Raw genomic sequence first — 27,506 nt, 5'->3', positions numbered from 1 at the left:
TAAAAAAAATAACCACATCTATCTGAAAGGATACATATGCTCTGTTTTTGGCCTCAAGGATGTGCACATAAATTAACATGACATGTATATTATGTTCCATGTATAGTGACTAACCTATTTGCAAGACATGCCTCAACCTAGACTACAGATTTGCTCTGCTCAGATGCTTAAATGTATAATTTAAAACAAATGGTACTATCTATTTACCATAAATTAATTCTAATAGCACTGCCAAATGCCAAGGGGACTAGGCATAATACACAAGTAATAAAGAACATATGATGGTTCTTAAAGAAAATCTTTCCTTAAAGAACAACAGAAAAAGAGAATAGAGTTGATTTATGCAATGCAAAGGGGTAACAGACACATACCATTGGTACCACAGAGTAGAAATGTAACATAGGGTTTGGGGGGCGAGGCACAGAGAGACAGCAGAACTCAGGCATTCCCCTGGCCTCTCCATTGTTCCACAGCATAAGCCTGGGCATAGATATTCTGTATGCAACATGGCCAAGGTCCCAGCAGAGGAGCCTGCCTTGGTCTGCAGGTTGGATGTAGAAGCAAGTACTATAAGAGTTAAAATGAGACATGCCTGGCCCTGACCGGTTTGGCTCAGTGGATAGAGCATTAGCCTGGGGACTGAAGGGTCCCGGGTTCAATTCCAGTCAAGAGCATGTACTTTGGTTGCGGGCACATCCCCAGTAGCGGGTGTGCGGGAGGCAGCTGATCAATGTTTCTAACTCTCTATCGCTCTCCCTTCCTCTCTGTAAAAAATCAATAAAATACATTTTAAAAAAGATGTTTTAAAAAATGAGACATGCCTATATTATATTATATTATATTATATTAATTTTCATGGGTTAGTTGAAGAGACTCTAGCAAACATTGTTTCTTTAAGTCTTTAAGTAACAAGAAATATGGCTAGCGGTCTTCAGACCAGGCAACATGCAAGTTGAGGGCCAAGGTCAGCAATATAGAGGTTGCAAGAACAGCTTTGCATGCCAAGTATAATGACATCAACCAAAGGTCATATCTCTCTGGAAGCCTATTTAAATCAGCCAAGCTACTGCTAAGCTACTGAAAGAGGGAAGGCAATGAGCCTCCAGGTTATTCCCATTTTCTCTTTTCAGTTCCCATTTGGTCAGGGAGCTGCCTAGCTCTTCATCTTTATACAACTTAAAATTCCATTTTTGGACTTTAAGACAATAATTCTAAGATTTTTTAATGGTCCTAAATAGCTCTCTGAACTTGAGCATTGCTAATTGACTCTTTGAAAACAAATGCATTAAACTGGAACTATAATTTACAGATAACTAAATTTCTTTTTTGCTGTATGGAAAGAAGTTGATGATAACATTATTGAAAACTAAAGCAGGATATTTCTGTATGGTAACAAGATTATCTTTATCCCAGATATATAGTTTTAAAATGTTTTATCTGAAGAAATAACTATATAAAGCAGTTCCACCCTTTGGGAAGGGTGGGATATTGTCATTATAAGAAGAAACCTAAAGCATAAAGCAAAAGCCTAAGATGCATCCCTAAGTGGAAAACACACCTGTGTTTTGGTCCATACAAGAAGATATCTTTTACTATCTTTTTCCAAGTCTCTCCAGTCTCTCCTAATAATGGTTCTCAAAGTGTGGTCCTCAGAACAGCATAATCAGTGTCCCCTGGAAACTCATTAGAGATGTAAATTTTTGGGCCCTACTTCAGACCTATTGAATCTGAAAGTGAGGCCCAGCAATGTGTATTTTTAACAAGGCCTTTACATTACTCTAATGTAAGCTAAAGTTTGAGAATCACTGCTCTAAATACACCCCTCATTCCCTTCTAATAGAGCATTCTGGGAATATAATTTCAATTTTACAACAATGAAAATGATTATATAGGGTGTCCCAAAAATTCACGCAAGATTTGCAATTGAATTCAATTGCAAATCTTGCGTGAGTTTTGGGACACCCTATATTACTCATACTTTTGTCCTTGTAAAATTTAGGTTGTTTTGTTTGTTTGTTAATCCTCAATGGAGGATTTTTTCCCCCCATTGATTTTTAGAGAATGTAGGAGGGAGGGGAAGAAATAGGGAGAGAAACATCAATGTGAGAGAGACACATTGATAGGTTGCCTCCTGCACACTCCCTGAGCCTGCAACTGTGGTACGTGCCCTTGACCAGAATTGAACCCATAACCCTTCAGTCCTCAGGCCAACACTCTAACCACGGAGCAAACCAGTTAGGGCAGATTGATTTTTAAAAAAATCTGCTTGGAAGTTAACATGAAAGAGACTGTTGTTAGCATTGAAATTACTTTGTGATATGAGACTCTCATTAATTACTTGTGTTCTTGGTAGCGGATGCTTTCTTCATTGAAAGGACCTGTGCTAGCATTAATGAGTGCAAACAGAGTGGAAGGTCCTGGGGTTAATGAGATAGTGAAACATTAGTCTGTGTTTCTTCTTCAATGTAAAAGGGAGACTCATCAGGTTCACTTTATATATTTTACATTTATCTTTCCAGGAAGAACAAAGTATGCTAGCTATGGAAGATGAGGGTACAGTACAACTCCCATTGGAAGGGCATTACAGGTAAGATAGAAAGGTGAAAACAGACAATTGGAGAAATGGCACATTTCGTTATATGCTCTACTTAAAAATTCTGTACTACGTGGATTCCTATAGAGGTTTGCTGAAGTTGCATTAGAGTAGAAAGAACTGAAGCTAGGAATTAGATTACTCTGTCCCAGTAGTAGGTTTTGTCACTAATAGCTATGTGACTGTGGCCAAGTAGCTTAAAATGAAGGGGGGCAGGGAACTACTGTTTGAAGTCTTTTCTTCTCATATTTTATAAGGGATATGAAAGCTCTCTTTCTTATCCTCTGAAAGTAGCATCTGAAGACAAGTCAAGATTCAATTCTGAGATAAATGAGCTAGGTATTCACTAAATTGATCACAGCTAAATGTTTGAACTCTGTGAGATTATCCCTAAAAGGCACTTCCAAAGAGGTAATCTATTTCCTAACTTAAAGGAAATTTTACCAGTCATTTTAGGAAATATTTATGTAACTCTCTAAAATATGCTAATTGTCTTTATGCACAAAGATATAGCAAAAGAAAGCAAACTCTTATAAATTATAATAAAAATTTTGAAAGTATCTGGCTAAAAAATTCTATATATGGTCTCAAATTACTTAGGAATAATATAAGGCAATGCCGTAAAAAAAGCAGAAGAGACTTTTCTCTAAGGAGGAAATTTGTCATAGTGTTAAAAAAAAGAGTCTTCTAGATCTTCAGGGTCTTACTGTAAAATCATATTTCCTAGATTTAAAACATATATAATTTTGTACCACTTAAGCATAGGCACAAGTATAGAAAGTGCTTTATCTTTTTAAAAGCAATATTTAAGTTTTAAAGTCCTGTTGATTATTTAGTTGAATCAGCATATTCTCAAGTGTATTCTATAGAAACCTAGTTTCAGATGATACCACTTTCAAAAGGATTATGTGGTTAAATAAGTTTGGAAAATGTCCCAGACTGTATTCCAGTTTGTAAATTCACAAAGCACATAGGCATATTCAGAAATCTAGACAGTATTGCATTAAAAAAAGTTCAACGGTTTAATCCAGCATTTTCCAAACTTATTTGCTCACAAGACTGTCACATATCTTAAAAATCTTGTACTCCAAATGACATTCTTTAGGGAATTACTTGATTTTATGCTTTGAGTCCCCAAAGGCTAGGTGAATTAGAGGAATTAATGAATACATGTCTAGATTAGGCAAGGAAAGGGGCCTATGAGACCCAAGGTGTTGCTCTAGACCAGTGATGGCGAACCTATGACACGCATGTCAGAGGTGACACGCGAACTCATTTTTTTGGTTGATTTTTTTTTGTTAAATGGCATTTAAATATATAAAATGAATATCAAAAATATAAATCTTTGTTTTACTATGTTTGCAAATATCAAAAAATTTCTATATGTGACACGGCACCAGAGTTAAGTTAGGGTTTTTCAAAATGCTGACATGACGAGCTCAAAAGTTTCGCCATCACTGCTCTAGACCCTTAGTGTTTCTCTTAAAAATTGTATTTGTTGCCCTCTTGTGAAAACTAGCAATGAGAGCCATGTGAGGTCAGGCTAGGATTTTATTTCTCTCTCTTTCATTTCTTTCCTTCCTTCCTTCCTTCCTTCCTTCCTTCCTTCCTTCCTTCCTTCCTTCCTTCCTTTCTCTCTCTCTCTCTCTCTCTCTCTCTCTCTCTCTCTTCTCTTTCTTTCCTTTCTTTCTTTTTCACAGCAGAGAATCTTTTTTACATGTAGTGAGAAGAGTGCTATTTCCTCAATCAATGAAACTTTCCTTGACTTGGTCTATGATTTGTCTCTGCTGCATTTTGCTTGTGTTTCTAGCCGTGGGAATGTTTGGAACATTATGGATGTCACCTATAATTGGTGCCATTTAAAAATGCAAACAAAAAAACACCCAGCCTGGTATAAATGCTGATATTACAAGCTCCCCAAGCCACTGGGAAAGAACCCAGCCAAATACACAGGATGCCTTCATTTATTTAACAGACTAGAGGCCTGGTGTACAGATTCGTGCACCAGTGGGGTCCCTCGGCCTGGCCTGGGAGATCAGGTCAAAAACAGCTCTCCGACATCCCCCAAAGGGTCCCGGATTGTGAGAGGGTGCAAGCCAGGCCCAGGGACCCCACTGGTGCACATTCGGGGCAGGGAAGGGACACGGGAGTTTGGCCAGCCAGAGAGGTACTGCAGGAGGGCTCCAGGGCATGTCCGGCCCATCTTGCTCAGTCCCGATTGGCTGGACACCAGCAGCAAGATAACCTACTAGTCGGAGCGTCTGCCCCCTGGTGGTCAGTGCACGTCATAGTGAGCGGTTGAGCGGCCTTAGCATATCATTAGTATTGGTTGAATGGATGACCAGACACTTATAGAATTAAGCTTTTATTATATAGGATATTTGATGAGTAAGTATGAAGTGCCAGGCTCTGTCTGGGGGAACAGCAGTGGGGCAATGGTCAAGAATTCTCCATAAAGCTTATATTCAAGAAGACTAGAGGTAGGGGGAGACAGAAAATAAACATACCAACAAATATAATAGTACTAGAGGCCTGGTGCATGAAATTCGTGCACTGGGTGGGGGTCCCTCAGCCTGGCCTGCACCCTCTCCAATCCTGGACCCCTCGGGGGATGTCCAACTGCTGGTTTAGGCCCAATCCCACTACCCTAAACTGGCAGTTGAACATCCCTCTCACAATCTGGGACCGCTGGCTCCTAATTGCTTGCCTGCCTGGCTGCCTATTGGCCCCTAACCATTCTACCTGCCTACCTGATCACCCCAAACTGCCTCTGCTTGCCGGCCTGATCACCTCCTACCTGGTCCCCTGACAGCCTAGTCGCCCCCTAACTGCCCCCATGCCAGCCTGGTTGCCCCCTAACTGCTCTTCTGCCAGCCTGCCTGATCACCCCTAACCACTCTACATGCCTGCCTATCGCCCCCTAATTGCCCCCCTGCTGGCCTGGTTGCCCCCTAACTGCCCCCTGCTGGCCTGGTCGCCCCTAACTGCCCCCATGCCAACTTGATCACTCCTAACTACCTCTGCCTCGGCCCCCGCCACCGTGGCTTTGTCCAGAAGGAAGACAGACATCTGGAAGATGTCTGGTTGACCCAGTCTAATTAGCATACTACCCTTTTATTAGTACTATTTCAGGTAATGAAAAGTACAATAAAAACAAAAAGTGAAAAAAGAGGAATGAGGGTGCTTTGAGGGGATAAAAATAGACATTTTAAATAGAGTAGTCAGCAAAGGCCTGTCTGAGTAGGTGGCATTTGAACAAAAGAGGGAAAGGTTTGTACCATGTGAAGGAACATTGAAGGCAGAGGGAAGAGCAGGTACAAGGTTGTGAGGCAGCAACAAGCCTTATGGTGATTCAGAACAGTCAGGAAGCCATTTCATATGGCTGGAGAGGAAGGAGCAGGGGAGTAAGAGCAGAAGATGAAGTAGGAAGGTGAGGGTGGGAACAGAGCCTAATAGTCCATCTACTTGCCTTTTGCTCTGAGTGAGTGGGAGTAACTGTAGAGTCTAAGCCAGCCGTGGGCAAACTATGGCCTGCGGGCTGGATCCGGCCCGTTTGAAATGAATAAAACAACAAAGAAAAGACCGTACCCTTTTATGTAATGATGTTTACTTTGAATTTATATTAGTTCACACAAACACTCCATCCATGCTTTTGTTCCGGCCCTCCCATCCAGTTTAAGAACCCATTATGGCCCTCGAGTCAAAAAGTTTGCCCACCCCTGGTCTAAGCAGAGAGTGAAGTGGGTCTGCTGTGCTACAAATATTAGGGGAAGAGGCTAGGCAGTGAACATGCAGCACCTGATCTCTATAATTTGAAATAAATTTGGAAAACTGTAGCCAAACCAGTTTCTATGTAACTAGAATATATTGTCTAGATTTTTATTTTTCATAAATGTTTTGAGAAAACTATTCAATACTTTTAAATTTTTAATTATCAAAAGAAATATATATATATATATATACACACACACACACACACACACACACACACACACACAGGCATACTATTGTCCTATATTTGTTTCTATCACTAAATATCTTCAATTGCTTATTTATTGTTTATTATTTCATTTTGGATAAACTATCTAGAGATGATCCATCTGTGATCAATATTTCTGATGAAATGTCAAAGACTGCCTTGTGGAGAAACCTTCTGATTACTGCCGATAACTCAAAAGAAAAGGAGTCAAGCTTTCCTTCTAAAAGGTTTGAATTCTAATATAATATGAATTTATACTGATCCCAGCTATTGAAATGAATCCAATAGCAAAAGTATAATAGTTTTTCATCAAATTTAGATGTAAAATATTTCAGAAAATTATTTTGAAAAGTGGGTAGAAATTGTAATTATCATATTAGTTGGTATTGTTTTTATCTCCCTTTCAAATTAAAAGTTCACTCCAAAACTTTGACAGTGGGGAGTAATGGTGCTATAAATGGGTCCCAATGCATGACATCTTTGGACATTCATTTTGGCCTAGTCTTTTGCAGTAAGATTTTATTGTTTTCCCTTATCACCCACTTCCCAGAAACCCTGTTGGTGTCTGGCCACATTTTGCACTCCCTCATGTCCTTTTAAAAACTCATATGAAACATAAAATGGTGATTTTGTATTTAGCATATTTCCAGTCTGCTACTCAACCCTTTGAAAATGTTCTCTAACCTCCTTACCCCCCAAACTTTCAGCTCCAGAAAGTTCTGTTCATTCTTACTTATCTGTGAAAGCATTACAAACAACTCCTGTAGTTGTGGATGATAGTTTTAAATGCATGCTGGGGGAAGAGTGTGTCCTTAAATAACAAGAGTCATCATAGGATTTCCAACTAAATTTTCCAGAATTTATAAATAAGATATTCAAACCATCAGCCTGCTTAGATGCTGATCTAAAGAAAAATCTCTGTTATGCTAATATATCTTCTTATTAAAGAGTGATTGAGGGATTTGGGACCATGTTTAATTATTAAGTTCCTTTATTTTCATGACCTTAAATTAACTATTTCTACTTAATTTTTATATTACGTTTTTGTTATAAGCTCCCCTTCCTAATCACTCTAGAAGCTGATTTCCCAAAGGTAAGACCCTCTCCCTCAAACTTACTCCTTAATTGTATTTCCTTATGTTAAATGGTGTCTTCTAGAAACCTGGTCAGCCTATGTTCTCTGTGTGAGTTTTGGGGAGGCAAAAGGCATGCAGAGTCGTGGGCTTAGATCCAGTATCAGACTGTTTATGGTATTCCTATGACGACTCAGCTCTTTAAAAGGGTTTGAAACTTGAGTAAACTTCTCCCCCACATGATTTATACAAATGCATCATATATAAATCAACAAATATCATAGAACTATATTTAATAATGATATCAAATTTCTATATTGGAAAAAGAAAATGTATCCCTTGCATTAAGAGATTGCAAAGCTGGGCGCTTCCATTTATGCACCACCATGCTTCCAAACCTGCAAGCTTTATCTGGCTTCATGAGAAATATTTGGAAACATGGGCTAGAAAAATAGGGTACATTAGACTTAGGGAGTACCTCTTGTTGCTGGTTTTTGTCACCCCAAAATGGCATGCTGCTTCAGTGTCATCTCTGTTCTCAACAGCATAAACAGGAAAAACAAATGTGTAAGAGTTCACCTCAGAAAGCTGGGAATTCTCTCTCTCTCTCTCTCTCTCTCTCTCTCTCTCTCTCTCTCTCCCCTCCCTCCCTCCCCACCCCACCCCCTCCACTCCCTCTCCTCAGGGAACTACCCAACGCTTACTCCAAAGGAGGTTAATATAAATTACTCAGTAGACTCTCTCAAAGCATCCGGTTGATGCTTTCTGTTTTTTAACTGGACTTTAAAATCTCCATGTATTTCTTTGCTTGGCTCAAGCAGAGGTCAGATTTTATTCTAATACGTGCTTAATCATCCTTTCCCAAAGATCCCTGCTATGGTCTGATAGAGTCATTCTCACAGTAACACAGTTTTGCTAAAAGTCTTGGAAGAAAATCAGAGTTATGAGAGGGGTAATTTCTCAAACCCTTGAAATATGTGCCTGTGGACTATAATATTAAAAATATGGTATTTCTCTGATTTATAAAAAAAAAAATGAACTCAAAGTTTATGGGTCTAAAATAAATGCCAGATATGGGAATATGTGGAGAATTTAGACACTTGAACTTATAGTTGGCTTTTCTTCCTGTAGTATATGAATCCATTAATGCAAACTCTGTCTCTGTTTTTCTTTGGTTCAAGCAAAAGTGTTTTGTGTGTGTGTGTGTGTGTGTGTGTGTGTGTGTGTGTGATTTTAATCCTCACCCAATTTTAGAGAGAGAGGAAGGGAAAGAGAGAGAAACATCAATGTAAGAAGAAACATAGATTAGTTGCCTCCTGTATGTGCCCCTACCACGGATCAAACCTGAAACCTAGGTATGTGCCCTGACCGGGAATGGAACCCGCAACTTCTTGGTGTACAGAACGATACTCCAACCAACTAAGCTACCTGGCCAGGGCCAAGCAAAAGTTTTTATGATAGTTTAGGTACTCCTTAAAGTAAGTAGTAAAGTCAAGTAATGTTTTTCACTAGAAAAGCCTAGTTGTTTTAAAAATATGTATGTAGATTATTTCAGACACGAGATTAACTCTAGTGATCAATGTAATGTGTCTTAAGCAGGTCCAATTTTAAATAGACCAATATTTATATTTTGATATATCCACTTGTTCTTTATTCTTTGAATATATATTCCAACTAGCATGAGAATCTATTGTGGAATGAAAGTTTACCCACTTTTCTTGTGTGTGTGTGTGTGTGTGTGTTTTAACCTTTAGATGTAATAAAATCTGTATAATTTCTTGTGTGTGTGTGTGATTTTAATCCTCACCCAATTTTAGAGAGAGAGGAAGGGAAAGAGAGAGAAACATCGATGTAAGAAGAAACATAGATTAGTTGCCTCCTGTATGTGCCCCTACCACGGATCAAACCTGAAACCTAGGTATGTGCCCTGACCGGGAATGGAACCCGCATGTGATTAAATATCTCTCAGTTAGTGGTTAATGTCTTTTATCTTCATAACAATGGAAACTGAGAAAGAGTGTGGCTTCCAGAAATCCTAAAACCACCAATACTAATAACAGCAATATCCTCCCAAAGCCACTGCTTTCTCTTTGTATCTGTTGGAGCATTAAAGTATGACCAGGAACTGTGAAAATTTTGTGCCTACTAGATTATCCATTGGCAAAAAAAGGCCTAAAGACCAGATTACCAGCCCCAGCCAGTTTGGCTCAGTGGATAGAGTGTTGACCTAAGGACTGAAGGGTCCCCGGTTCCATTCTGGTCAAGGGCATATACTTGGGTTGCAGGCTTGATCCCCACGGGGGGCTGTGCAGTGCAGTAGGCAACTGATCAATGATTTTTTCTCATCATTGATGTTTCTATCTCCCCCTCTCCCTTCCTCCATGAAATCAATAAATATATATATATATTTTTAAAAAACCAGATTACCAGGGTCTGTATCTCTTGAGACCTAAACTGGCTCCTCCATCCCCCATCCCTGGTTATCCTGGACTAACAGAGGAGCCTAGATACCCTTTGTTAGTGGAATTTGGAATAGCAGTTATGTTTTCTCCATTATTTCATTCACTTTTCATTGACAAGAATATTTTATTCAGTGTAACTGAAAGGTCCTCTGGAAGAAGTTCCTAGGAACTAACTGGAATTCTACCACCCCTGTGGGATGTCTAACTTGACCTAGTTCAGTGGTGCTATTCACACATGAGACAAGCTCCCTTCAGCTTATTGAGTGGATTGTGGAAACAGGTTTCATTGCATAGAATAGCTGAGCAGCTGCCATGCTTTATAAACCGACACCCAAGCTGGATGTTCCTTGGGAAGGTACCTGGAAAAAGCAGGTTTGCCCTGGTGGCAGAGGCTAGGCTCTGTGACCACCCTACCTGCTCCCCTGTGTGTCATGTCCCCACTCCCACCACCTTCTTCTTTCTTGCTCTGATTTCCTAGGTCCTGTCATGACTGTTGGTAAATGTTGTGTATTTTCTATTTTGGTGTCATTGAAAAATAACAGTTTCAAGCTTGCTTAGCAGCGTGGATGTAGTGGGTCAACTTGTTTTCTCTCTTGAAATTTTACTTTCTTTTATTTTAAATTGTAACTCCTCAAGGGAAGGGACACTGTCTCATCCATTTTCTATCCATTGGTCTTTTCAGAGTACTATACAATATGATCTATATCTATATATTACATTAAACATGTAATATGTGTTATATATATCATGTAATAGACATGCAATATATTTTATTATAATAGTACATAATAGATATGACATATATGTAATATAGTTAATAAATATATACACTCTATTACAATGAAAGTTTATAATTGATTGGCAATGAGAAAATCAGTGTAACAAGGAACAGAGTAATAGCCATACAGTAAGACAATTTAATTTTCTATTTTTTATAGATATTTTGAGGTGGTTATAAAACTTCTGCTTCATAGTGTGCTGAAATCTAATACAAAAACCACTGATTCAGAGTTTAAAAATCCTGAATCATAATTGGTTGTTTTGTAACCAAACAACCAGTATGATCAAAGTAGCACACCAGGAGGAAGCATGTCTGGAACCAAGTTGACATCCTGAGTCTCTTTTTTCCACTCTTGGTGACTAATAGTGCACGAGGCTTTTGCTCATTTATCAAAAGCACATGGAGCAGGGCCCTGTGCACTTAGAAACTGTGCACAGATGGAGGCCAGTGTGTCTCAGTCCCCAAAATCTCCTGCAGATAGGATCTGTCCTTCCATCTTTCAAAAGACAGGCGTTCACTGGCGTTGGGAATACCAGCCTCAGAATCCTGGCATTCAAGGTACAGGAGAACTTTGTCATCCAGGTCAAACCAATTTACAGATGAGGAAACAGGTTCCAGAGAAGTTAAATCACTAGCCAAGGTCATACAGCTCATTCTCAGCTCCCAGGAACGGAATGTAATTTTCTGTTCCAAGCCCAGGGCTTCCTTCCCTGCCCCAGCTGCCCCTTCTTATTGGCTTTGTTTGGCCGAAGAGACGGGAGTCAGGTAGAGCCCCAGGAAAAGTTTATTTGGAAAGTAGGGTAGCAGACACTTGTCATATGAAAGGAACTTAAAGTGGAAGAAAGTGAGTCATTTAGATAGAGGAGTTAAAAATACAGAGTTAAGGCTCTCAACACATCATGCGCACACTGTCATCTCTTCTCATGGAAGGAGAAAAGAAAAGTGAGAAGAGTTGCTTTGCTCTGACCTGCAAGTAGCGTGCGCTGAGAAGTGTGGCAGGCATAAACCCGGGTGCCATAGACACTCGCTCACACCAGCTCTCAGCACTGGCAGTGTGCCACCGATGGCAGAAGCTCCGGCACTTCTTACCTGATGGTGCCGGGTGGTGGTGACAACTGAGAAAGGCTGTTTCTAGCTTGAAATGGAGGAAAAACAATTTAAAAAACACACTCTTAGAATATATCTAAGTTATTGACCATTGTAAAAGCTGCACAGGAGACCCCATAGAATAAAGGGTTTTAGCTGTCACTGTAATCCTTGGAAAAGAGTTATTAAAACCAAGGATTTCCCCACCAGCAACTATTTTATAAATTCATATTAAGGCCTAACTTGAACAGTAATAATGTCTGGGTTTTTCCAGCTCAGGCCTCAGAGGCCGGCCAGCTGCGGGCTGCCCTCCGTGTCAGCAGCAGGGAGGGTCACAGAGCGGCTCAGACACGGAGGGAAGTGGTGGGGAGGAGCACCTGTCCTTATTGAAGCATACATTCTCAGCGTGAGCTTCGAGCATGTGAGCACATTGTTGGAAGTTTCCATCAAAACTGTCAGTGTGAGAGTAGGAAAAATGTACATCAGAAAAATATTGAGGAAAAAGAAGACAAAACGGGAGAGTCACATTACCAGCTTGCCCATTAATGAAATTAACTACGGAATAGCTAAAATAGAAGCCACTTGGGAATGAGTTTATTCTGGACTGAGTGAGGTGGAACATTGTTCCCGGGATGGACAGGGTCTGTCTGTTAAGAGACAGCACGGATGTCCGGAGGGCAGTGTGCGGGGTGGCCATCTCCTTCCAGACCTACTGACCAGGACAGGGTTCTCGCTGAGATTCAGGATCCAGTCCATGCACAGAGGACTGGCGGGCCACTTGCAGCAGAGCCCAGAAATACCTTCTGGGACATCTCGTTTTTGTCATTTACAGTGTCAGTGCTATCTTAAGATGGGCTTAACTGGCATTTTCAGTAATCATCAGTGATTCACTTTCCCGAACGAAAACCACGGTATTAATCCTGCATGCTTTTGAAACTGTTTTTAAAATGTCTGGTCTTTGCTGTCTGTGTTTTGAATTTCCCCCTTTTTTGCAGTTCTTGGTTTCTATCTCACTGAGTACGGAGGATTTTAATTGTTGCTATCTATCTGTGTGTGCTCCCAGCATGAAAGCGCAATGCCTAAGGGCCCTTGTGGCGCTTCGGGGCAGATGGGTTTTGTGTCTGAGCAAGCAGATCTCACAGTAGCCATGCTGAATTGCAGTAATAAATTTCTCCTTTTCCCCCCTGTAGCAGTGAAAGCCGAAAAGAGAAGAAAGCTGACTCACAGAAAGGTGTTGACAGGGAGACTTGTCTATGACTTGATCTTCAATTTATTTTTTACAAATCTATGAGAAGAGTGCCACAATTATTAATAAAACTGCTTTGATCATGTATTGTAAATTCTGTCTCTCATCCCACATCCGCCTTCGTACTGTAAGTAGTGCAATACTTGTTTCTTTTTGTGTTTAAACTTCTGAGCAGTGAGACACACTTGTGAGCATATACAATAGCTACTGAAGAACCTCTGCATTCCTTGCTGTGTGTTAGGCATTTGTAAACACTGGATTCTCATTGCCAGTTTTATGAGAGCAACCGCTTTCTTAAAGAGATAAGTCATATTTACCTAGTTTGTATTTTCCTACTGTAGTGACCTGAGGATACCTGGTAGTTTCATTGAGAAGAATTTTGAAAGGTAGTCTTACTTCTTATTTTGTATTAGTGACTTATTTCACAATAACCAGATTAAAAATTTAGTTGGAAAGCATTTTTTAACAATTGAATTTATGCACTTCCTTGATTTAATATGATACATTTAATAGTTAAGAATTTATATGTAACTAAAACTTAAATTGGAAAAAAAATATGTAGAAACCTATTCACAACTTGTTTAAAAGAATCAGACACTAATGCAAAGAGTCAAGTAGTATTTGCTTAAAATTCAAGTTGTGATTACATGATCAAATACTAGGCCTGTACAAAAGGCTTTAGAAAAACTTTGTAAGTTTTGTGAGATTTTCAAAAGAACCTTTATGGGAAATATGCTGTTAAATTTCTCTCCCGTTGACAATGAATATTTTCCAAATAAACCTATTATATACAAACTCGTGGAATACCAATGGTGAGTCATTGTACATGAAATTCCACTTCTGTACAGTTCTCTGCTGCTAAAGGTCATGTACTGCTTAAAGCTGCTTCTGAATCATGTTCTAATGTTAGACTGACAGGTCTCTGTTTTTCTACAAAGCTCTTTTCCACTTTTTAATTAAATGCATGTTGTAGAAAAATAATCTTTTAAATGAAATTTTCAGATTCTGTTTGAAAAGCTTCTGTAGATATTTCAGTTCATATGAAATCATCTTTACTAAGCTTATATAAAAGGAAGAAAAGTTGAGAATTTTTGAGCATTACTAAGAATACAGTATTTTTTTTTGTTTTAGATGAATTGTGAAGTTAACGAAAACCAAATCATGTAGTTCTCTTGTTTCCCAAGAATGATCAGTGATCTTCAGTGTCCAATTTGATAATCATTCAGAGCCCTGTTGCTTTTCCAAACTATTCATTGCATATTCTGTGTATAAGTGCACATGAAAAGTGAGGGGGAAAAGCTCTTGTGATTAAGCTTATAAAGGGTAAAAAAGTCACCAATAACAGAGCCTTCATTAGGTTCAACATTTTGATGCCTTCTGAAAAATTCCCCTCAGAATCTTTTAAGGAGCCATTTCTTTTATGGAACATAAGCCTAAAAAATATAAGAAGAATATGCAGTGAACAAAGTCTGTGTTTATAAATGCCAAGGAAAAAAATACAGAAACTTTCCATTCTCAATGTGTTGCCTTTGTATATTTTGTAATACAGATACTACATTATAAACATTCCCATTGCTTTATGATTTAGACTAGCAGTCAGTCCCATAAGCAGCCTACTAGTGTTTTCACATATGAATAACTGTTCTGTTAAAAATGATCGTAGTGAATTAAAACCTTCACATGGTCACCTATTTGAATAAGCAATCATATCCAATGAAATTCTGTATTTCTGAGTATTTTTATAGTCATTTTGTTCTTGTGTGAATTTTAATGATATCCTTATGTTAATCCTACTATTTTGAAATCTTATAAAATATAAGAAAAATGTAGTGTTATATATTTCTTCCTAATTTCAGATTCCTGGTCAAAATTAGTGAATATCTTGAATGTAATTTATTGCAAAGTTTAAGTAAAGTGTAAATGTGACTAGGATATTGTGTTTTTCACAACTAAGAAATGTTATGTGGAAATAAATATTTATCCTAACTAATTTTCTTGCACATTTTAAATTGTGATTCAAGTGTCTTGTCTTTTTTCCTCTTAGTGTTAATCAGTAAATCAATGTTTGACCAGAATATTTAAATTTAGAAACCTTCATATAAAGAAAACTTGGTGAAGTAGACATTTCAAGAGTATTAATACAATTTGAACTTTATGAACAGAATATTTTGAGAGGTATATTAGAATGTATGTCTTCATTTTTCCAGAGAGCAGGAACTCGAGTACATAGCATTGCTCATACCCAAAATGTTTCAAGGTCATTAGCAGGATTTCTTATTATTGGAACACCTTAGACTTCTGTTTTCACTCTCAGTGGCAAAAGGATTTCCTCCCTGTTTGTTACAATATGTCAGGTGGGGGGACCTTATTCATTTGTAGCCATAATTGCATTCAGAATTCTAATGTATGGACTAATACTTTTCTCATGACCCTTGAGTTTACTTTGTAATTGCTACCATTTAACAGCTGCTCCCAGGATGGTTCTCCAAGGCTCAAACCAAACTCTGTGAGTGGTCTATAAACTTCTATTAAGACTGCATCCAAATAGACTGAAGTGTACTCCCTGGGTACTTAGTAAGTCACTCCAGATATAATAGCTATATTATAAATCCGTTTATGTAGAGCATTCCTTTAGATAATGTGTTTGAGTTCTACTTGGAAATAAATGTTTTGAAAAGCATGATATCGCCCTGGCTGGTTTGTCTCAGTGGATAGCGCGTTGGCCTACGGACTGAAGAGTCCTGGGTTTGATTCTAGTCAAGGGCACATGCCCAGGTTGTGGGCTCGATCCCCAGTGTGTGGGGGGTGTGCAGGAGGCAGCCAATCAGTGATTCTCCCTCTCTGTCTCTCTCTCTCTCTTTCTCTCTAAAATCAATAAAAATATATTTTTAAAAAAGAAAAGAAAAGCATGATATCACAGTAATCCTGGGACTGTTGAAGAAATCTCAGTGTAGTACAAAATTCAGCCAGTGGCTGGTTCATCTGGGCCTAGAGGCCACCTGCTCCCACCCATCCTTTAATTCTCTTCATTACATCCATTTTTACCATGGATTCAGCTTTGTATCTACATAGTCTTGCCATCAGATGTGAGTGTAGTCATAGATGTCTGCCATGCAACTTACTTCTGCCATTTGTTTATAAGCTCCCTGAAGGCAGGAATAGTGTTTATCTCTCCTTTGTAACTCTCCAGAGCAGGCGTCCTCAAACTATGGCCCGAGGGCCACATGTGGCCCCCCCGAAAACATTTATCCGGCCCGCCGGGTGTTTTTGTCCCCCGCTGCCTGTCCTGCTTAGCAGCTGACTCGTCCCGGGCCCGCAGTGCGCATGTGTGGAATGTCTGAGGGACAGTGAACTGGCCCCCTGTTTAAAAAGTTTGAGGACCTCTGCTCCAGAGCCTAGTTCTGTGTTCTGCTCTTTATCCATCCAGCAAAGGTCGTGGACAGAATTATAAGTAAAATGTATCAGAAGATGCTATTGCTCAATTTACTAAGAATGATTAAAGATCCAAAAAAGATTCTCACTCACATACTAATTTTGGAACAAAAAGAAATGCTTATTTTTAAAAAATATTTTTATTGAGTTTATTTATTTCAAACAGGAAGGGAGAGGGAGAGAGAGATAGAAACATCAATGATGAGAGAGAATCATTGATAGGCTGCCTCCTGCACGCCCCACACTGGGAATTGAGCCCGCAACCCGGGCATATGCCCTGACTGGGAATTGAACCCGTGACCTCCAGGTTCATAGGTCGACACTCAACTACTGAGCCACGCTTGTCCGGAAAGAAATGCTTATTTTTGAAGTGTATCTAGCACCTGTGGACGCACAAGGCTCAAGTGAAAATCTGAACAATCTATGGTGTCATCAAACTAGGAGAAGAAGCTAAATAGCTGTGACTAGGAGGTAGAAAAAAGGGAAAGCTAGGTGCCAGGCATAGATATAATGCCAGATATATAAGTAATCAGCAGGTATTTTTGCACTTCTTTCATATTCAGAAACTGAGGTTCAAAGAGGCTAAGCAATGGTCTTTAAAATGTGTTTCTCACTGTGGGAGGTGGTTCTGAGATTCTAACCCATGTCTATGTAACCTCAGCTGCAGTACCCTGAATCTCCAGCAGAAGGTGAGCTTTGGGTGCCTTCCTCATTTAACAGGGCACTCACTCAACTCATGCAACCAGACTCAGGTTAAGATGTGTAATGTTCCTTTTCAGTTATATTTTCTTTGTCACTCATATTTCTGTGATTAACATTGGGAACCAAACCTACTCAGTGAACTACTTTTTTTTTCATGCTCACGAGTCACAAATATCATGACTTTGGACAGGAAAAACTTAATGGAATAGTTTGGGTTTTTGCAGTTTGATGGGTCACACTTCTCCCTATATAGTACATGCATTTTAAATATCAGCCAAATTTGTGGTGACTTTTCAGTTGAAAGATTAAAGATTATGTAGATTAAGAACTTTAATTGAGTTTGTTTAAAGTCTGTAATACCAGAAAAGATACCATTCGCAATTTAACTGTAAGAAAATTATCTTTCTTATTAAATTTAGATATCAATATCATCACAGAAAGATGACATGCAGAAAGATGATAAATTTCTACTGAGCATGACATTGGTCTTACTAATGTCATGCTCTGAGCTCTTCTTATTGGTAGTGACCTTATGCTTTATTACCATGTTCATCTCTCATTCTCAACCTTTTGTATCTGTCAGAAATCCTGAATAGCCACTCCAGGTCATTCAGGATATATGTAAAAAGGTTCTCAGACACTGCTAAAAGAACTGTCACAAAGTTCTCAGATCAAACTCCTCTTACTTTAAACTCTGAAAAGAGGCATTCTTGTGTTCTGCTATGTTTTTCATTTAGACTAGAGGCCCAGTGCATGAATTCGTGCACGGGTGGGGTCCAGCCGGCCCACCCCAATTGGGAGAATTGGGCTGGGCCAGCTGGCCCAACAGCCAGCGAGCCACCCCCTGGTCGAACTCCCAATCGAACTCCCGGTTGAGGGGACAATTTGCCTATTAGCCTTTTATTTATTAAATCTCAAATATTGTACAAATTTGGTAGTTTTAAAATTGAAATTCTCAAATCAAGTTATAGCGAAAGCAACAAGGCCAAGTGGTGGAACTGGCAGCCTCAGTGACTACCTCTGAATAAGAAAGGAAACACCTAGAGTGACATACAGCCTGATATGTGAATTGATCTTTATGGTGGTGACCTTGAGTATTGAGGAGACTATGAATTATATTTTATGCCTGCTGTTTTATAAAGCATGGAGGTATGTAATCATTTTTAGGAAGGTTTCCAACAAAAAAAAATGTTCAAAGGTTATTTTTAAAGTGACTTTCTAAAAACCTTGATCAAAAGTTAAAAAACAAACTCTGTATCAAATGGAAGAGATATGAAGATTTCTCCCTTTCTTTGGTGTACGTGCTCCTGGGTGCTGGTGACTCTAACACAGTAATGGGGAACCTATGACACGCGTGTCAGAGGTGACACGCGAACTCATTTTTTTTTGGTTGATTTTTCTTTGTTAAATGGCATTTAAATATATAAATACCAAAAAATATAAGTCTTTGTTTTACTATGGTTGCAAATATCAAAAATTTCTATATGTGACCCGGCACCAGAGTTAAGTTAGGGTTTTTCAAAATGCTGACACGCCGAGCTCAAAAGGTTCGCCATCATTGCTCTAACAGGTTGTTTGTGAGAGGAATCTCAGCATCCACGTCCCTGCTGAGGCTGCAGCTGACAATGGCAGGTGAGTCTGAATCTCTTAAGGTTTCATTAGTTCCTGGGTGTTTCAGACTTGCCCTCAGACTAAGTTTATCTCTAACTTATTTGTCAATGTCTTTAACTTCCTTTTCCAAAACGCTAAAACTCTTATTGGAGAGTAAAACTTCTCTTGGGGGGTAGGGGAGAGACGTCAAATGAAATCCGACTTTAACTTCAGTCACATTATTGCCATTTGCAACCTTAATTATGCAAAAAAATATGCTGAGATTGTTTATTACCTCTGGGTTCCAGAAGAAACAGTTTTGATATTGTACAATACTTGTACAATATCAAGTCAGTCATTGTACAATATCTGATATTACACAATGGTCTTAATATCTATTATTTATCTGATGTTGTACAACATCTGCTATTGTACAATGGTCTTATTAATATCTGATATTGTGCCATGTATAGTTTCAACTAAGATAAAAGGAGGATTTCCATTTCATTTGCTTTTATGACTATTAATTCAGTCCAGGATGTGAACATATGCTCTATGACTACTGTTCTGGATATAGAGCTCTGCAAAGATCAGTCCAGCTACTCACGATGATTAACTCTATCAAGAAATAAAATTATAACAAGAACCCTACAGGCTTGGATGTCAGTTTATAATTCCAATGGCTGAGTGAGATTTGAGACTTAAAGTGAAGCTACTCAATGGCAAGCTCTGAAAATACAGTTAAAGCTGAATTTCATAATCCTCTGTCCATTCCCATGCATGACTCACCAGTTTAATATTAACAGATTTTTTCCATTTCTTCCATTTTAAGATATTTATGCTATAGCTCACTGTCTGAAATAACTTTTTCCAACAAATGGTCTGAAGCTAAGTTTAAGTTTCTAAAATCAAATTTTAAAAAAATGAGGCCATTTTGCAAGTAACTGAGCAAAAAGTCATGTTTCCTTAGTTATCTAGTCATTACTTTGCTAGGCTAAAGTCAGCATCTGAAATCTACGCTTTCATTAATTTACTGGTAGTTATATGATCCAAAAACAGTCAAAACCTTAAGTGATTAACTTGGCTCTTTTTTATGCTACTGAGCCATCAGAGCTACCAAGATGATATTAATATTACTTGTTCTTATAATATGAGCCTCATCATAGTTACCTGGGATTAAATTATAAATTACATAAGTAACCAAAATTTTTCAGTTGATGTTTTCAAAAGTTATATCTATCTATCTATATATATAAAGTTATATATGTGTATATATATATCAGTTGTTTATATATATAAACTGATATATGTATTTCATGAAAATCTTATGAACTGCCTAATTTAACATTTCTATGTATCAATTTTTTAAAAATATTTTTTTATTGATTTCAGAGAGGGAGAGAGCTAGAAATATCAATGTTGAGAGAGAATCATTGATTGGCTGCTTCCTGCATGATTCCTACTGGAAATTAAACCATGACCTCCTGGTTCATAGGTCGATGCTCAACCACTGAGCCACGCAGGCCAGGCAAATGTATCTATTTTTTAACAAGAACTGAACTCCGCATGTTTACAAGGCTGTCTGGGATAAGAAGCAAAATAAACAAGAGGCTTTCTGGATAAATGTGTCCATATGCCAAAGTGATTTATGTCTGATTCAAGACACAAAACTCATTACCTCTAAAAAAAAAAATGAAGACGCATTTATTAAATGACCAGGAGAAATTCTACAGTATGTAGAACAGGAATAATAATACATAATTTTATAGTTTATTTTTAAAAAACAAATCCAAGGAAGTAAAAATATTCTTTTAATTAAATGCTCAAAGAAATAAGAAAAATTGGTGCAAGGACTCCTTCAAGTTAGGATTTATGATACAAATATTTTCATCTTTTAATAGGGCAAGCTGGTGTTCACATCTCAGTTCCAAGCTGCCTCTTTCAGGAGGAAATATCAATATTTTTTAAAGCACATTTACAATGCTTTGCCATCACCCCTGCTGTGTTTTTGTAGCACCTATAGCCATAACTGGCACCTGGGGGCCTTGCATTGTTGGCAGTTTCCCTCTCATTTCTTTGGAGTCTGTTCACCTGCTGTGGTTTTACTTAGAAGTCAGTGCTCTGCATAGATGATTTCCTGAGGCAGTTTAAACAGTCTTTCTCAGAAAACTGTGCCCTTCTGCCTGTGAACAGCTCTTCTCTGGGAGGCACTGACAGTAACCTGGTCGGGTCAGGGTGCTTGGACTTGGGTTCCCAGCCATGCCGGGCTAGCTTCTCTCCCTGTCCTCTCTTCCCCCTGTTTCTGTGACATCACTGCCCACATCTTGCCGTCCCTTTAAAGAAGAGAACAAGATTTGGACTAGTCCAGTTAGAAAAAAATAAAATGCTTCCCAGGAAACCTATGCAAAGCTCCCATAAAAAGCAATTCATAGTTGTTTCAGCAACTGATGTGAAAATGATTTTAAATAGTAAACAAAACCAGACTGAATATTTCAAATTTCTGTAAGGCAATAATCTGTTGCAAGGACATAAGTCTCCACCGAGGGTTCTATCTATGAAATTTGGGAACAAAGTTAACCTTAAATTTTCTTGATTTAAGAATCTTTTTTAAAGATCATCTTGACAGTGCAGTTTTAAGAAAATAAAAACAAAATGGCTTTAATAAGCTTTAAATGGCATGCTGTTTTGAGGTGCTAAGGTAAAGAGAAGCATTGCTTTATGAAGTGGGTCATGTGGGTATAAATATGTTGGTGTGCTGTGCTGGTAGCGATCCCATGGTCTTCGTCAGTATACCACTAGAGAGAGAAAGAGAAAGGTCAGAATTAGAAAGTCAGTTGTCTTTTCTCCCTCAATCAATTCAAATGAGCTGTCATGAGCATACACAGAATAAAACGGGATGTTTTAATTCCCAAATCGGTGTGTGAACTGAAACGTCATCACGAAGGTGCCTAATTCACTTCCCCCTTCCCCAAGCTTTCCCAGGGCAAACTGTTCTGTCCCACAGAAGGTGTGGAAAGAACTCTCTGTGAATTGGGCTTTAAGGATGTGTATAGTCTAATAAAAATACCCGAATCCATTTCTAATTTGAGTCAAAGGACACTTAGAACCATATCAAGCACAGGATGGAATGTTTATCCCATTATGCTCACTAGTTTTAATTAAGTGTTAGCAAGTGTCAAATTTCTCCTACACTGCAGTAAGATAAACTGTATTAAAAATAAATGAGTTTTTTTAAAGGTAATTTTCCCTAATATATGTCAGGAAGAAACTAGAAAAATCTACTTTGGTATTCCATAAGTGAAGTCAAAAGTCAAATGTGTTATTTGGAAACACTTCAATTTTGCACTAGAGATTTTATCTATATGTCTGACATTTATGTAGAATGAGTTGACCTGAAGCAAAAATTTATCAACTCATGCTGCATTAAGCAACTGAGACATCATTGCCAGGCAAACATATATTATGGAGACATAAATTAACTTTTAAAAATTGCTTAATTAAAGTATGTCTTTTCTTTGAATATGAAAAAATAAACCCCAACCTCTTATAAGAATCTGACCCAAAAGATATTTACCACATGTTTTGAGTATAAATGACTATCTCACTCCTATACAATGGGCACCATTTGAACTGAGCATACAGCAAAGAGTGTGTGTTACAAGAAAGTGAGGAAAAGCAGGCTTTTCCAGCTAATACAGACAACACACATATGAATGTATATTTCCATAGATACTAGAGGCCCGATGCATGAAATTTGTGCAAGGGGCTCAGCCCTCACAGCCACAACTTTGTCCGGAAGGTCGTCTGGAAGGTCATTTGGCTGTCTGGTCTAATTAGCATATTACGCTTTTATTATTATAGATTTTTTTCTTAATCAGAAAAGGTCAGGTGCAGAAAATGAATTTCACTTAATACCTAGAAACCTCCTACTATATAGGCAACAACTGCTCTAGCCATTTCTGACTTTATAAAACAATCCTAGTTGTTTATTGCCTGTGGTTGTTCAACAAAAGACAGCATGCCAATTGCAAAACCTGAAGTGTGTGGATTGTTAATATTCCACTGTTAGAGAAGCTAGTAATACACAAGGCAGAGATGGAGTTTCCCATTTGAATTGAGCTATTATCATGCTGGTTTCACTTCAGAATTACTCTGCCACACATTTCCTGAGTAAGTGATTATTTCTGAATCAAAATAGGGAGAGACTGAACAATCACACCAATAGGAGAGCAGTGTCTGACAAGCACAGGGAATGTTGTGCTTCTCAACTCCCAACTCCCTGATATCATTGAACATTACTCTGTCTGCGGTTCAAGGATATCACTTCTCCCACTTCTCATTGGAACCACAACCCTTCTAATTCCGTTCCTGTCTCCTGAGACCTCTGTGAGGCGCAGAATCCCAAAGTGGAGAAACCAGACCCCATCAGCAAGCTCCCTCCCCTTGCACAAAGTTTTGCTATACCATCGCCTGGAAGTCCACGCCAGCATCCACTAAGGCTCTGGTGATCTGAGCTGACTGCTGAAAATGAACGTTATCTGCGGGCAGAGAAAGGAAACAGAGTCACTCACAGCAGCTCCAGTTTTCTGATCTGGGAGGGTGGGAAAGGCATAAGAAGAAAGGGACTGTTTGAAGTTCCAGGACTTAGCATCCCATTTAGCCCAAGACAAGTGAGTTGTGGAAAGCAACACTGTTTTATTGAAGTAGATGTAACAGTCTTGCCCCTCATGCTTTTGTTTTGTCAGTAGTGAAATTGCAAACCTGTCTGTGATACTAAAAAGTCTAATTAACTGAAACTCACCATCTGCTGTTCCATGAATAAGGAGGTACTCGACGAGTTTAAAATTTTCAGCTCTGCTCATGACTGTTGAATTCTGGAATTGGGGGAAAAAAGAATGTCATTATTCAAAAAAAGATCTGCCATAAACTGATTTTTCAGTTCAGTTTACAAAATAAAATGTTTTCAGCTGGGGCCCCCTTTGATACAAAATATAGCAAACCGATATTCAAGCAAATGCTGTCTCCATGCATGGCAGAATGCATAGCATGCCCTGAGCCTGGGAGACAGGACTGGAGAGGGAGATGCCACATCTTCCTTGCCCGTGTAGGAAGAGGGTACCTGCCACTCAGGCTGCATGCAAAACTCCTTGAGCTCCAGACCCCATATTGGCTGTGTCCTATGCATTAGCACAGGGCAGAGTCTCATATTAGCAATGTATGTTCCATGGGCTTACGCTGTAGTTCAGCCAAAAAGTGTATTGCTATGGCAACCATGTGTCACATGGTGCCATACATGCTACGTTTCAAAGAGCCTGTACATAGCATTTGCAACTAAACATACTCTGCAATATGTCACATGAACTTTGGTCCACATTGCTAGGCTCTGAATGAGAAGTATACCTCTTTTGGAGCAGATGTTTAAAACCTAGGCAGATGTAACATATGGGAGGGAAAAACGGGTGAAAAAGATCAAGAACGGCCTTAGGGAATCAGTAGGTTGTTGTCTGGTTCATTCTGTATTGGGGAAAAGGCCGCTATTGGATCAAGTTGTTCCAAAATCAGCCAGGGAAGTAGGACCCAAAATTGGGAGGTCAGTTTTTTGAAGACTGGTTTATGGCCTCAAGTAGGACTTTCAGAATGAGGGTGGAGTCTTGGATGAAAAAGCCTTTGAAAGCATGGAACTGGTTGTTCTGATCTTAATTCCTGGATGTTTACAAAGTTGGGAGGAAGGTAAAAATGGCACGTAGACATTTTAGTGCTTTTGGGAGGGGATGAGCTGGAGGCGTCTGCTTCTGTTTTCTTGTTATGGGTTGGGAGGGTCTAAGCCAGCCAGCTAGTCCTCAGCATCCTGGTGAATCAAACTCAACTTTGTAAAGGACAAGGTTTGTATTTTACAGATATCTTTGTAGCTAACACCAGCAGCAGCCTAACATTTTTTTATGGGAACCCTGATTGTCTGGCTGGAAGCTGGATGGGGCTAAGGTCAGAGCGCTTGTGTCTAGTCCGGGTTCAATGTCAGTGAGCTGTGCACTGGAGACAGGCTGGGCTCTGAGCCTGGTTTTCCATACAATGGGAATGAGAACAACTCCTCTTCCTCTCTTACAGAAATAGGGACCTAGAGACATGGCTTTCTCCACCCCGCACCCCTTTTTTAGGTTAAATTGCTGATGCTGATGTGAGAGTGCTGTAACACAGGGAAGACATTCTGTCCACAACTTTCAGGACAGAGTTAACCAACGTGTTTCAGTGGACTGAGGCTCCCAAGGGCATGTTGCCCAAAAAGGCCGAGAGCAGATGCCCGCCCACTCTGGTGCAGGCTGGTTCCCACTTGTCCTGACCGTAGTACATTTCGGACCCATGTTGAGAGGTTTCCCATGAGCTTTAGGAATAAACACCTAGGACTCATTAAAGATCACACTTTCATTTTACTTTATTTTTAAAGAAGTGTTTTATCTGGTGAGATGTCCCAGATAAATTTATCCATGTATATGAATCAATCGATCCCAACATTACCCCATTTATTCTTCCATCTGTTCATTCATTTTTTCATCCAATCAATCAATACTTATTTGTGATATATCCCACTAAACAATAAGATCCATAAGAAAAAAGGATCTGTCTATATTGTTCATCACCATATTCTTAACTTCTAGTACAGTGCTAAGTAGTAATCAAATGAATAGCTGAGGGACATTTAAGCACCTATATTGTACTATTCCCTATAAGTGATCCTACTTTTGCAGAAGCAAGTGGGAGCCGCTGGGGTAGATGGAATCCTGAGATATGTTTTGCCGACTTTTAACCCGTACCCCATGCCATTAGTAATAGTAGCTAACATTTATTGAGTGTTCACTCTGTCAGTCGCTGTGCTAAGCACCATGACAGATTTATACAAGCACTGCTCTCATTCCCGTGAGATCCTGCTTCCCACGTGGAGACAGCGAGATCCAGAAGTGAGTAATTTCCACCTGGTTCCATCTGTGGGAAGCGACAGGGCTGGACACGAAGTCTGGCGGCAAAACCCTTTCCACCTCCTATGCTCGTGATCTGGTCTGCCAGCAACGGAGCAGCGGGGAATAAGCTGTTAATTAGCCGTCTTGGAGGTTAGCACACAGATACAACGGGACCTTTTGGCTCCTGGGTCCCCAGGCCTCCTGAGCCTGAACTAATTGGCAGAGATCTTGGTTTGCAAAGCCCTGCGAGATTTGTGAGGTACGTTTTCTGAGGGTGGGTGCCTGTGCGGCAGAGGAAAAGGGTCAAATTCAATCTCCCTACAGGACAGTGTAGGAGTCTAAGCTGGAGACAGAGCGGCTGGGGCCTGAACCCTGACAGTGAACATGAATAACCTGAGCCCAGGCCCTTTGAGTCCTTCTGGGCGATCCTTTCTGCTGGCTCGCTCCTCAGCTTGCGCAGACTGCACTGCTGTGTCCTCCCCTTGCTCCTGCCACGTTAAATCTAGCTCCCTGCTCACAGAAGACAGTCAACGTTAGCACCTAGATCTGACCCAAATATGCATCTGTGTCAGCTCACCTCACCTCCCAAAGCCTCACAGTGCTTTCCTGCTTGGCAGCGTGAACAGCAAAAGCTGCTCCTACAACCTCCCTGAGCCATACAACTGAGAAATGCCACCGAAACATAGAGTCATGCTTAGGAGACATATAAATACGCAGGACAGTTAGCAAGGAATGTGATAACTACTGGAGTTTGGACCAAAACAGTTTCTGGCTGCCTTTTTTTCTTTCTTTTTTTTTTCTTAAATGGAGTGAATACAGGCTGAAAGAAGACAATTTTTATAAACAAGTAAAACCCCGAGCCTAAGATAAATGTTGTGATGTACACACTGTAGCTGTGATGAACTAGACATGGTGAGAAATGCAACATACTGAGAAAAAGACGAAAACTGTGATAAAAGTGTCATGATGCAAATTGTTTTACATTAACAATATTACACTACAAAGAAAGAAAGACAAATACTTTAATGCAGCAAGGGAAAAAAATCAAACAAAAGCTTCCCCTGCAACTGCAAGATAAGAGTGCCGCTGCCAAAGCACGCTTCCCTGCGCAGGGGCGAAGCCTCCTCTCCCTGCGAGGGAGACAGGCCGCCAGCGGCACACTCCCACCCCAGGCTCTCGGGCTGCTGAGAACATGTTTTCTCCCCCAAAAACATGCAGCCGTGTCCCCTAGCCTCACTCCCTACCAGACTGCGCACCCTGGTTTCTCCTCAAGAAAGACTCACGGTAGAGCCCTCTGACTGTGAACGTCAACACCCAAAGCCAGGGAAAGAAATGCGTTCATTGCAGGTCTGATTAGCAATTAGAAACAACTGCATTGTGCTATTTTAATCCACCCCATTTGGATAATCCCCGTTTGCCTGTTGATGGGAACTGAAATAAAAAAAATTTAAAAAAAAAGGAAATGGATGACTAAGTTAGAAGCCGAACAGTCTATCACCAACTACTAAAAAGGAAGCTAAGAGTGATAAATGGGCAAGGATGCAATGGTGGTGCAGTTGGCAACCTCCTGAGGCTAGAAACTTCCGGAAAGCCCCGCTGCCAGCAACAG

General features: G+C 39.6%; 2 protein-coding genes across 8 annotated transcripts in view; one reads left to right on the top strand and one right to left on the bottom strand.

The window, feature by feature from the left end:
• Window positions 1-15,900, top strand: part of SLC4A10 (solute carrier family 4 member 10) — a 228,564-nt gene extending 212,664 nt beyond the window's left edge. For 6 of the 7 annotated variants that reach the window (XM_070422867.1, XM_070422869.1, XM_070422871.1 and 3 more), the window contains 3 exons: window positions 2,520-2,587; window positions 6,683-6,799; window positions 13,165-15,900. In XM_070422867.1, coding sequence (XP_070278968.1) covers window positions 2,520-2,587; window positions 6,683-6,799; window positions 13,165-13,231 — 252 coding nt within the window. In that variant the 3' untranslated portion in view covers window positions 13,232-15,900. Of the gene's footprint in view, window positions 1-2,519; window positions 2,588-6,682; window positions 6,800-7,626; window positions 7,666-13,164 lie in introns of all 7 variants that reach the window. The other variant, XM_070422868.1, reaches the window with a different exon arrangement.
• A 4,792-nt stretch (window positions 15,901-20,692) lies between these two features.
• Window positions 20,693-27,506, bottom strand: part of DPP4 (dipeptidyl peptidase 4) — an 87,100-nt gene continuing 80,286 nt past the window's right edge. Inside the window, exons 24-26 of the mRNA XM_070422863.1 lie at window positions 23,746-23,818; window positions 23,409-23,482; window positions 20,693-21,739 (exon numbers count right to left, since the gene is read on the bottom strand). Coding sequence (XP_070278964.1) covers window positions 21,638-21,739; window positions 23,409-23,482; window positions 23,746-23,818 — 249 coding nt within the window. The 3' untranslated portion in view covers window positions 20,693-21,637. The remainder of the gene's footprint in view (window positions 21,740-23,408; window positions 23,483-23,745; window positions 23,819-27,506) is intronic.

Source organism: Myotis yumanensis, unplaced genomic scaffold, assembly GCF_028538775.1.
Source record: "Myotis yumanensis isolate MYYU_CA2020_CCGP unplaced genomic scaffold, mMyoYum1.0.hap1 SCAF_8, whole genome shotgun sequence".
In the NCBI taxonomy this organism is placed as follows: Eukaryota; Metazoa; Chordata; class Mammalia; order Chiroptera; family Vespertilionidae; genus Myotis; species Myotis yumanensis.
The sequence above is the reverse complement of the archived record's forward strand: the minus strand, read 5'-3'. Positions and strand labels throughout refer to the sequence as shown.